Source organism: Eptatretus burgeri, chromosome 6 (genome assembly GCF_056783735.1).
Source record: "Eptatretus burgeri isolate ZD-2024b chromosome 6, Ebu_testis_v1, whole genome shotgun sequence".
In the NCBI taxonomy this organism is placed as follows: Eukaryota; Metazoa; Chordata; class Myxini; order Myxiniformes; family Myxinidae; genus Eptatretus; species Eptatretus burgeri.
Window position 1 is genome coordinate 91,631,533 of NC_140966.1, and position 12,083 is coordinate 91,643,615.

The 12,083-nt window shown below is 43.2% G+C and overlaps 1 protein-coding gene and 1 pseudogene across 5 annotated transcripts in view; both read left to right on the forward strand.

Annotated features, from left to right (window-relative positions):
* LOC147025324 (protein FAM200C-like) overlaps positions 1–12,083 on the forward strand; it is a 102,063-nt gene that overhangs the window by 59,510 nt on the left and 30,470 nt on the right. For all 5 annotated transcript variants that reach the window (XM_085886208.1, XM_085886206.1, XM_085886203.1 and 2 more), the window contains exons 5-7: positions 9,658–9,764; positions 9,958–10,165; positions 10,358–10,562. In XM_085886208.1, coding sequence (XP_085742334.1) covers positions 9,658–9,764; positions 9,958–10,165; positions 10,358–10,562 — 520 coding nt within the window. The remainder of the gene's footprint in view (positions 1–9,657; positions 9,765–9,957; positions 10,166–10,357; positions 10,563–12,083) is intronic.
* LOC147025325 (uncharacterized) lies at positions 1,176–6,755 on the forward strand (annotated as a pseudogene).

Genomic DNA, 12,083 nt, shown 5'->3' on the forward strand with positions numbered 1-12,083 from the left:
TTCTGTCTGTATGGAATATTGTTGTGGACTGTCTGTGAGGAACATTATTGCTTCAACAATAGCAACCCCTCAATACCCCCCCCCCCTTTTTATTCCATTTTAATGAAGATCTTAAATTCACTTGGTCTCACTGAAACCAACTCAACTTACTTTTTGACACTTCTGACTTCCTAAAATAGACTCTCAGTTTTGTCTTCATTGTTCTATTACAAGGCTCCGAAGGAAAACAAGCCAAAGTGGAAATGTGGTCACAAATGTGATTCAATCCATCAACAGAGCCTGATGAAGTCCAGCACTTATCACACTCAGCTATGCCTGTACCCCTTTAGACAGGGCAAACCCAAGGACAAACTAACATTTTTTCCATTCAAGGTTTTCTCAGTGGATTCATCATCCTGAACCCATACCATTTGATATTAGCTTGAGGGCCACCCAGAATTTTGCCACAAATTTAAGATGGCGGTCAAAATCCAAAATTGCTGCCAAAATTACCTTCAGGAGATTTATACTGCCTCGTAGTGTTTCCTGTCAAGGTTTTTTCAGTGGTTGTCATCCTGAACATATATCCTTTGAGAGTAGCTTGGGAACCACCGAGGATTTGGCCTAAAATCCAAGATGGCCGCCAAAAATCGAAATGGCTGCCAAAATTAAATTAATTAGGTTTATACTGCCTTATAGTATTTCCTGTCAAAATTTTCTCAGCAGTTCCGGCATACTGGACCTATAGCCTTTAAAATTAGCTTGAGGGCCACCCAGAATTTGACCTCAAATCCAAGATAGCCACCAAAATGGCCATCAAAATCATCTTAATTATATTCAAACGACCACTTCGATTTTCCTGTCAAAGTTTTCTTAGTAGTTCCGCTATTCCCAACCTATGTCCTTTGTTATTAGCCTGGAGGACATCCAGGATTTGGCCTCAAATGCAAGATGGCCACAAAAAACCAAAATGACCAACAAAACTATCTTAAAATTGACATTTCATCTTATTTGTCCCCCAGAATGTTCCGTTCTCGGAAAGCAGGGTTTAGGGGCTGTGCAATAATTATGGGACCTGGGGGAGGGAGAAATTTCCGGATGGTGTGCCATTGTCTTGTGAGCCCTTCTCTACAATCCATGGGAATTTGATAACTGAGATCACAATCAACTGAGAAGTGAAGGTCAAAGGTGGTCCAATGCAAGGCGGATATAGTACCAATGAGAGCACAACAGACACATTCGTCAAGACCATTCATATCATGGCTAAGATCAGAGCAACACTGCAGGAAAGGCTAAATATCATCACCTCCTCAGCCCACAAGGAGACCACAATAGCGGCCTGAATACACCATGAAAATATGGTTCATAATATAGTACTTCAGCTTGACAAATACTTCGACCCATTCCTGAAAGGTCCCGCTCATCATATGAAGACTGGTGTGGAAATCGGTTGTGATGTTGTAAGAGGAATGATGTCATCTGCAGAAGCTGGAGAACAGAAATATAAAGAATTTGTTGACTTGAGACTCAAAGCCAGTGGGGAAGAACGAGTCAATTTCTTCGACAAGATTACCAAGCTCAAGATCAAAACCGGGATGGAGAAGGCCAAGAAAGAACCAAAAGTTGTTAATATCCTGAAAAGGCAGACAGGCTTTCGGTTTATTGGAAGGCAAAGCAACATCTCCAGAAGAGGCACATTCATATCCCTTAACTACTGTCCCACTAGCTCCAGCCATACCAGAGAGAGATTTGAGACAAGGTTCAAAAGCAGCATTGAGGAACAGGTCAGGTCAGGTATGGGAGCATGTGCCAGAACAGCACGTCGCTGCGTCCACTTTCCGCCGGTAATCCAGGGGCCTCCGTCTGGCCATCCCCCAGGCAGATGCCAGGCCCATCCCCATCTCCTTGAGATGATGGTCAACCTGTTGCAACCATGAGGCACGTGGTCGACCCACTGGCCTCCTCCACTCATGAGACTCCCTCGCTGAGAGAATCTGGTGAGCAGGATCAGAGTCAGGAAAACGAGCCACATGTCCATACAGCCGCAACTGATGCTCACGGACTATGCAGGTAACAAATCTCATCCGAGTCTCTCTCAGCAACCGCTCGTTGGACACAAAATCTGACCAGCGATAGCCAAGGATTCTCCGAAGAGACCTGGTACCAAAGGAATTAAGTCTCCGTCTCAGATCCTTGGTCAGAGTCCAAGTCTCGCACCCATAGAGCAAGACTGGAAGTACCAAGGACCTGAAGACTCGGACTTTTGTCCTCCCGCAAAGGTACCGGCAGCGCGACACCCCATGATCCAGTGAATCCATGACTCCCCAGGCCCGACCCAGACGTCTATTGACCTCTGACTCGCAGCCAGCAGAGACATGAATATCACTGCCAAGGTAAGTGAATCTTTCCACGACCTCAACATCCTCACCACAAACAGACACAGACAGGCCAGCAGCATCCAAGATGTCACCGAAAGCCTGGATCTTAGTTTTGACCCAAGAAACCCGTAATCCCAACGGCTCCGACTCCTCATTCAGCACCTCGAGGGCCCCCAAGAGGATGTCTAAAGTCTCCGCAAAGATGACTGCATCATCTGCAAAGTCAAGGTCCGAGATCTTGACATTCCCAAATGACGCACCGCAACTTGAGCTCTCCGACATCCTCCCTAGAATCCAGTCCATGCAAGTGCTGAAAAGTGTGGGGGCAAGTACACATCCCTGACGAACTCCAGTAACAACTGGAAATAAGTCAGAGATGGTACCACCACACTTCGCAGCACTCTCAGTACCAGAGTAGAGTTCAGACATCAGATCGATCAGTTTTGGTGGCACCCCACAAAGACCAAGAATCCTCCAGAAGACATCCCAATTCACTGAATCGAACGCTATACAGAGATCAACATAGGCTGCAAGCAGCCCCTGCCGAAACTCTCGTCTGCGTTCGGTGAGGACACGAAGTGCAAGGATACGGTCAATCGTTGACCTCTTTGGTGTAAAGCCTGACTGCTCTGGACGCTGGTGCTCAAGCAGATGGTGGCGAACCCTATCGAGAATTATCCGAGCAAAGACCTTGCCCGGCACTGAGAGCAGCGTCACCCCTCGGTAGTTGTTGCAGTCTTGGCGATCACCCTTCCCTTCCCAGAGAGGGACAACAAGGCCCCTCTTCCAGTCAGTTGGGATGATGCCTGTGTTCCAGGCAGAGCACAAAACTGCATGCAACGACACGAGTGCAGCATTTCCACCAGCCTTGAGAATTTCGGCATGGATGCCACAGATCCCTGGTTTCAACTGGTTCACCGCAGCCTGTGTTTCCACAAGCGTAGGTGGACCACAGTTGATTCGAGGGTCAGCAACAGGGATTGTAACACCCTTGACATCCAACTCGACAGTTGGGGGATCAGCCTGGTACAACCGCTCAAAGTAACCGGCCCAGCGGGCCTTCACTTCAGACTCCTCTGTCAAGAGCCTCCCACTCTCTGCTCGAACTGTAGTGCTCCGAGGGATGGGCTTGGATGAACGTAATGTGCGAATTCCCCTGTAAGCGGGACAAGAATCACCTGTCCACAGGTGATGCTCTACCCCCTCACAGATTCCTCGCACATAGGCCTCCTTGTCCACCCTCAGTGCACGTACAGTTTTACGCCTCAGCTCCCTGAACAGCTCAGCTCTGCCATTCAGCCTGGCCCTGCGACTCTGGTCAATGGTATCCAGTGTCCCTTGAGAGACAAAATTCTTCTTTGCCCTGCGGTGAGCTCCAAGGCATCCACCAGCAACATCAAGGACGGTGGTCTTAAAGGCGCTCCACAACTCTTCAGGACCCCCCAAAGCACCCAGACCCCCCAAGTGTCCACTCAGCCTGTTCGCAAACTCCTCAGCTACTCTCTCATCCCTGAGCTTGGCAACATCGAGCCTCAGCTGGGATGGTACCATTCTCCAGGATTTAAGGTGCAGCTTTAGAGTTGCTACAACAAGCCTGTGGTCAGTATTGAGGAACTGAGCACTCCGGTAGACCCTGCAGTTCTGGATCATCCTCAAACGACCGTCAATGAGGACATGGTCAATCTCCTTTGCCACACCGCCAGCGTTGGAATACCAAGTCTAGCGATGAGCTTGTGGGCGCTGAAACCATGAACCAGCCACCCTAAGTCCATGACTTCTTGCAAAGTCAAGGAACTTAGTGCCATTCTGGTTCATAGTTCCTGACCCATGGGGACCAACACACACCTCATAACCGTCCCTATCAGTTCCAGTCGATGCATTGAAATCCCCCAAGACTAGAAGTGTATCTCGCCTGGGGCACTGATCAACCAGACTCGAGTGTAGCGTAGAATGCATCCTTCACGGTGAGATCACTCGCCTCAATCGGAGCATAAACAGAGACCAGGGAAATGACACATAAGGAGTGACAAATCCTAAATCTCATAATACGCTCGTTGACTGGTGTTACCTCAATTATCATTGGGGTCAGCTTATTGGACACAGAAACAGCAACTCCTTGGGTATGGTAACCATCAGAGCGACCAGACCAATAGTAGGTGTAACCACCCACCATTATCTCGCCGCAATCCGGTCTCCGAACCTCAGAGAGAGAGCTGCAATCCCGATGTCCAAACGCTTGAGCTCAGATGATAACAGAGACAGGTGATCATCCTCTCTTAGGGATAGGACATTCCAGGCACCCACGCGAAGGGACCACCTCAGGTTAACCCAAGGAGACCGCCGTCTGGTGGACGACACCTCAGCACCACTCCGACACACTCTCCCGCAATCTGACCCAGGGATGTTACCCCGTGGTTTCCCTCCTATCAAAGATTGGGGGTCCCGAAGGCTTTGCCCCAATCCCATCATCCGGTGAGCTGCCCTGCGAAGGGAAGCTGCACAGGAGGTACTCCCACGGAGTGGGTTTTCAGATTTTTTTGCGTTTTTGCGTTTTGCGGAATGAAGGGTTTTACGGTGGCCGGAGTGCAAATCCTGCCACCAACCTCCTAATAAGAAGTGACCCAACTGCAGGAGGACGTCCGCCGACACAGTTGGGCACTAGATATGGATGGCCGTTGGCTCACAAGGAGCTCCTCCGCCCTTTGACAGGTTTTGTTTTTAATCCTGCTGGGTGTCCATATCCAAACACCCTCCTCAACAGAAAACCTGGTGGGGGAGACGGTTTAGTCGCCGACAACCCGACCATGGAACAGGTTAGTACAGGTTTACATGGTACCTGTAGCAGGTCACAAATCGAACCTGACCTGACAAAATCGAACCTGACTTCTATTGAGGAACTACCTCATAGAAAAGTCTGAATCAGTCTGTGAGAACCTGCCACATGAAGGAAATTGGCTTATTGATGGAATGGCTGCTGTGAAATCTGTTCCTGCTCAGCAAACTTGGGGAAAATATGCAGCAGCCCTGTTGAAATTTTGCTTGCCAGTAAGTGACTCCAAACCACAGAAACTGGGAATCATATTTGATTCATACAGTACAGCCACAACGAAGGAGCTCACTCAACATCGCCATGGCACACCTGGAAGAAGAACTCACATCACAAGCTCTGAACAGGACATGCCTAAAGGGAAAGATTGGGACTCGTTTCTGAAAAACTCAGAAAATAAGACAGAACTGATTAGATTTCTTGTCGATTACTACAAGACCAATGCGGTGAGATCCAAGCTGAAAGTTCCACTAACTGTACTGTGACAGAGGAAGATAATACCTGGTTAATAACACAATTCAAAATCTAGATGCTTGACTCCTGCAACCACCATGAAGCTGATACCAGACTCATCCTCCATGCATCCAAGTCAACAGATCCTGTAATTGTCAGGGCGACAGATACAGATGTCTTTTTTCTCCTGACCTATGCTGATTCTGTCATTAAACCATTACAAGACTGGATGATGAAGATTGACCATGAGAGGTATGTTAGCGTCAACGCTCTAAATGACTGATTTGGTGATGAAATGTGTCAAGCACTTCCTGCCTATCACAGCATTACAGGGTGTGATACAACCTCTTTTCCATTTGGTGTTGGAAAAGTAAAACCACTGAAGAAGATGAAGAAACTGGGAAAGTTCCAACTCTCGCAACTTGGCACATCACGCACTTCAGTGGAAGTCATCGCCGATGCTAAAACCTTCTTTTGAACCTGCATGTAGGCTGGAAGTGAACAGGAAGAGTATGTGAGAACAAGGATCAGAATGTACAACAAGCAGAAAGTGAAATCCAGTTCAAGTATCTTGCCAGATGAGAGTAGCACCAATGAACACCTGAAGAGGAGCAATTTACAAGCTTTCATCTGGTATCAATGTCTGAAACAAGATATTGCGTATCCTTCCATCAAAGACAGAGGTTGGGAAGAAATGGAAAATGGTATTCGGCCAATATGGTTCACCTGCCCCCAATTCTCACTAAGCCTTTCGGTGATGAGCAGCAGAAAAAGGTTAACACCAGGTAAATATACATTTATTTATTGTAAAGCTACGCAAGGTTTTCATTTACTGTTTCAGACTTGTTTTTTTGTCATTTATTAATCCAATTCACAGCCTTATATTATCAAAATCAATTTGACAAAGCATTCAAATCATTTCTGATCATAAAGGTGACATTAATTATGATGCAGACACAGAAGATATGAGAGACATGGCCCAGCCCCCAGAGAAGAAGAGAATAATGAGACCCAGCCATAGCGAGGACAAAGGAGATGACAGCACAGGAGGGACGAGAGTACTGGAAGTGACAGCGACAGCATTGAAAAGCAGGCGGCTACCTCTTCTGGCATTATGAGAGCAGTCCACTCATCTGACTCGCAGACGGACAGTGACTTGGATTATAGCGAATGAACATTAACTCTGGACATCCAGTACTATCTTAATTATGTGTTTGTATCACCCATTTTGTTGGTGAATTGAACTGTAGGATAACCAGAAAATTCAGATAATATTATCTCTATTTGCATTTTGTGGCCTGTTTGGAGTGAGAATGTCATATTTACATGATAACAAATCTCCATTGAGTATTATAGACCCCAAAATCAATTTCCGGTACCATTATAAACCCCATATTCAGCACAAAAAGTTAATTTAACAGGAAAAGAGAACCCTTATTAATTCAATTTTGAGCTAATTTTGGTGGCCATTTTGGTTTTTCGTGGCCATCTTGCATTTGAGGCCAAATCCTGGGTGTCCTCCAAGCTAATAACAAAGGACATAGGGTTGGAATGGCAGAACCACTGAAAACTTTGACAGTAAAACCGAAGAGGTAGTTTGAATATAATTAAGATGATTTTGGTGGCTATCTTGGATTTGAGGTCAAATTGTGGGTGGCCCTCACGCTGATTTTAAAGGCTATACATCCAGTATGCCGGAACTGCTGAGAAAAATTTGACAGGAAAAACTATAAGGCAGTATAAACCTAATTAATTTAATTTTGGCAGCCATTTTGATTTTTGGCGGCCATCTTGGATTTTAGGCCAAATCCTCGGTGCCTCCCAAGCTAATCTCAAAGGATATATGTTCAGGATGACAGAACCACTGAAAAAACCTTGACAGGAAACACTACGAGGCAGTATAAATCTCCTAAAGGTAATTTTGTTGGCAATTTTGGATTTTGGCCACCATCTTGAATTTGAGGCAAAATTCTGGGTGGCCCCAAGCTAATATCAAATGGTATGGGTTCAGGATGATGAATCCGCTGAGAAAAGCTTGACTGGAAAAAAATGTTAGTTTTTCCTTGGGTTTTCCCTGTCTACTTGTATTCTTGCAATGACAGGGTATTTCAACATGGCAGCTGCTTGGCCCCAGAAGAGCATGTTGCAAGTTTGCTCCAGTTATAGACAGCTCAGTGGGTGATACATACGGACTGATGTCTGTGTATTATCTCATTGATCTGCATACCTGCATTTTACTTTCTTTATAAACTCTTTTATGCATATTCCTCCGAAAAAAAAACCAACAGAAACTCGTAAAAAAATAAAACATTAAATAAAACGGAACACAACAAAAGTAAAATCTCAAAAGATATCGTGATGGTAATCCATAAGAGGATTGTGGTGTCGTGTTGTGGCATTGTAATGTGGTGTCATTCCTACCTTGTTTGGTTGTTTTTTTGAGATTTCATCCCTCTGTGTTTTATATAATTATTTCTAAATGGTTTTTTTTAACTTGTGTTTATATATACAGTATATATATATATATATATATATATATATATATATATATATATATATATATATATATATATATATATATATATATATATATATATATATATATATCTGCAACTGAACATGTTATCTTTACTCTTTAACTCTTCACAACACACCTTTAGAGCCATGAGTTTATGGCTTCTTCAGAGGGTAACCAAATGAGTTATTTTAGCAACTTCTTGAAAGAAGTTCCAAATGCAATCCAGATTGTTTCGTTAGATAGCTCCATATTTCGGTGTTTATCTTTTCCAAGTGTCACCTGCCACAGTCGTCCTCACATGACATTGTCACCATGTCGCCAACATCTAAATATATAAAAATGAAAAGCTGTGTGACTGGATGTCTAATAATTATGTACTGTTTGAACATCGGTTGAAGACAGCACATAGTCTATTAATTATGTACTATTGGATTGTAAGTTTAGACGATTTGGACTATGAAACCCCTTTGACCGTTGAAGACCCTTTAAGACACCTAAGGACCCAAAAGACCCTGAGGACCCAAAATACCCAAAAGACCCCAATGACTCAGATGGGCCAAAATTCCCTGAAGACCAAAAAGTCACCAAGGACCCAAAAGACCTAAAATACCCCAAAGACCCTGAATACTTAAGGCCCTGAGGTCCCTAAAGACCTGAAAGACCCAGATGACCCAAAAGTCCACGAGGACCCAAAAGTCACCAAGGACCCAAAAGACACAAAATATCCCAAATACCCAAAAGTCCCTGAGGACCAAAAAGACCCCCAAGACTCTTTAGACCCCTGAGACCTTAACACCATTTAGATCCCTTATATCCTACAGATAGATTTGACAGCTTTGACCATTGACCATTTAGACCACTTGGACCTTTTTCTAATTAAATTTCAAATATATGTGACATCACCAATATTACAAATAAATTTGAACAAAATAAATGTTTGCATGATGATTTATGTACATCATGACAACACAGCAAATCTGTGACGTCAATCTCTGCGATGACTTGTGGAGAGGCCAGCGTAGCAAGCCGATCCATGTTGGTTCATTATAAAACAATGCTTTATCTGTCAATTAAATGTTCTTCCACATAAGGACATGAGATTATGTTATTTAAACAAACTGATTGTTACATCTCACATTTCTACCGATCACAATAAACCAAGAGTTGTATTAAAATAAAACAAACATTTTATAGCAATCTTTCTCATTTTTTAAACAGCAAGCAAAATATCAATAAGCAGTAAGGGAGAATTTATACAATTTTGCCATTCGTGTAACAATTAGTTCTGCAGTAATCACTGCAAAAGCCTTGATGGTGTCGTTTTGTTTTACTGATGATGCATTGTCATCATGTTCATGAACATCTATCATAGAAGTACTACAGTGCTTTGATTAGTGTAAATGTGTGCATGCCCCACATTGTAGAAAGGTGTAATTTGGATGACTGTACCTTGCTTATCTTGATGTGTTTGTTTCTCGGTATTGACTAATTGTGTATAACAGGAGGACAGAGCAAATCTGTAGTTCATTTGAACGTGGAGAGGGTCGGTTGCTGCAGGATGAACTCTTGGCTTACTACAAGGAAAACCAACACACAAGCTACCCCACTGGTAAGATATTGGTGTTACTTAACAATCTCAAATAACATTTAAAAGCTCAGTTAGAAATAAAAGATATCTTTCAAATTTAATGGCATTAGTTAATTTGAGTGAATTGCAGCAGAGATGTTGATGGAAATTACGAATATAATTGTGGTCTTAATAATCTACACTGCTCTGGACACCTCGCCTCCCTACCCCAAAGCCTTCTGGCTGGACATGTTCCTTAAACGGAGAGAATCTCTACTCATCAACAATTTTTGTGGCGACATGGCAACTACTCCTGGTTCACAGCTTGTGTGTGCGACAAACCTGATTGTTTCGTTCGCTCGATTTCATCGCTCTCTCAAGGCTGGTCTACTTACCCCAGCAAACAGTCATGGCCTGGCTCATAGACATGGCACCGGTTTTGTGTGAGTGTTTCTAATGCTATTCATTCAGCCTTGGATTGTTTTTTTTCGAAATTATGACTGATGAAACCTTCACAATCTGTTTCTCAATACAAAGGATATGTTAGCACAAGTTTAGATTGAGCTAATTATAGTACAGAAAGACATTCACCTTCAAAAGTCTTTCAATTGCTCACACCACAATTGCCTTGACAGGTCGGCGATTTATCCAAAATCAGTTCTGATGTGCATGTCTCAACTCGATTGTTTGTTCGGTACAAGCCGCATACCTCAGGAATCGCAGGACGAGCTCCAGACCAAACTTGGCACCCGCCATTTTGTTGTGCTTCATCAAGGATACATATACATCTGCAATCTGCTTGATGATTCGGGGTACATTTTGACTGCAAGCACCATCATGGTAAGGAAAAGGATCTTCACTAATTTGCACAACCTTTCACACTACACCTGTACTAGTTAAGCCTCCTGCTGTGGTATAGGGGAATGCTTATTGCTGTTGGAGGGTTTGTTTCTGCAATTGGTGGACCAAATTTTTAATGGTACTACAGAGTTTCTTTGACCACAAGGATTACTAAACCACCATTGAGAAAATTATTATTGCAATTTTGTTTGTTCTTCCTACACTCTCCCAACTCTCAATTTCTCAACTGCATCCATTTCTGAGTTGTATCTCTGAGCCGGCAGGGACATTTGAAATGAAATTTTGTGTCAATGCAAATAGAAATTATGTCGGGTTGACTTTTTTGACCTGGATCTAATTTTTAAGATCATGATCTAATAGATATTTTAACATTTTTTTACGATAACCCGACTGACGTTTGTCTGATTGGAACAAAATTGCCATCACTAGATAGCCAGGAGCAAGTCGCATTTGCACTTATTTTACATCATACCACTCTGGTTTGACGGTTCAGATCAAATGGCAGTGTTTACACTTTTTCAATACACTTTTTGTCATCGCTCAATCTAGCTAATGCTGAATTTTAAAGAACGTTTAGCCTTCCAAGATGTTCTTGCATCATAATAGTGGACCTGCACTGAAGTTGCGCACCAAATATTTGTTTTGAGGCCTTGACCTACTTTTTTCGGCTTGTGACGTAATTAACAAAAACCACCTTTTTGATCATAACTTGAATAATTTCCCTGTGATTTTCATGATGTTGAGGTTTATGAATAGTCGAGCATCAAAGCCCATCAAAAATTGATGGGTTGGAATTATTTTGTTTGAAATATTCAAGGATACTGGAAGATGTAATGTTTTGTAGCAGGAAGTGCATTATTTTAAAGCAATACATGTACAAATACGATCCTATTTTCTTTATCTTCTGGGACGTACAGCATCCTGAGCATGCGAAATTCTAAAGCTTTGTCCGAGTGTCAGGTGAGCTTATATCTCCGTTATTTACGAGACATCATCCAGACGTAAATTAACAACCTTTTTTCTCTGCGCATGTTGCACATCATGTGCAGCGAATTTCATCTCCCTGTGCCTTGTATTTATTGTTGTTTTTTAAAAGGCTTCTGTACACCACTCTTCAGACCGGTTTGCCAGTCCCCGTCTACAATTTCAATAGAGGAGACGTAATTGCTTTTTTATGAAAAATGTTTTTTGTGTTTTTTTTTATCCTGAACAGTAGACCGTAGTAAATGAATTACGAGTACCAGCCTGAGGTAAAGGGACAAGCTACAGTGGTATCCATCGACAAGAAAGGAAAGATAAATAATCCTGTCAGCTTGACTTCTGTGATATGCAAATGCAAGGTAATAGAGAAGCTCAGAAGGAAGGGCTTGATTCAGCACCAAGAAGGGAATGACTGACTAAGCAAAGATAAGCATGGCTTCCGAAGTGGGTGATCTTGTTCAACACAATTACTGGAATTACTGGAAGAGCAGTGGACCAGAGATTGAGATTATGATCTCG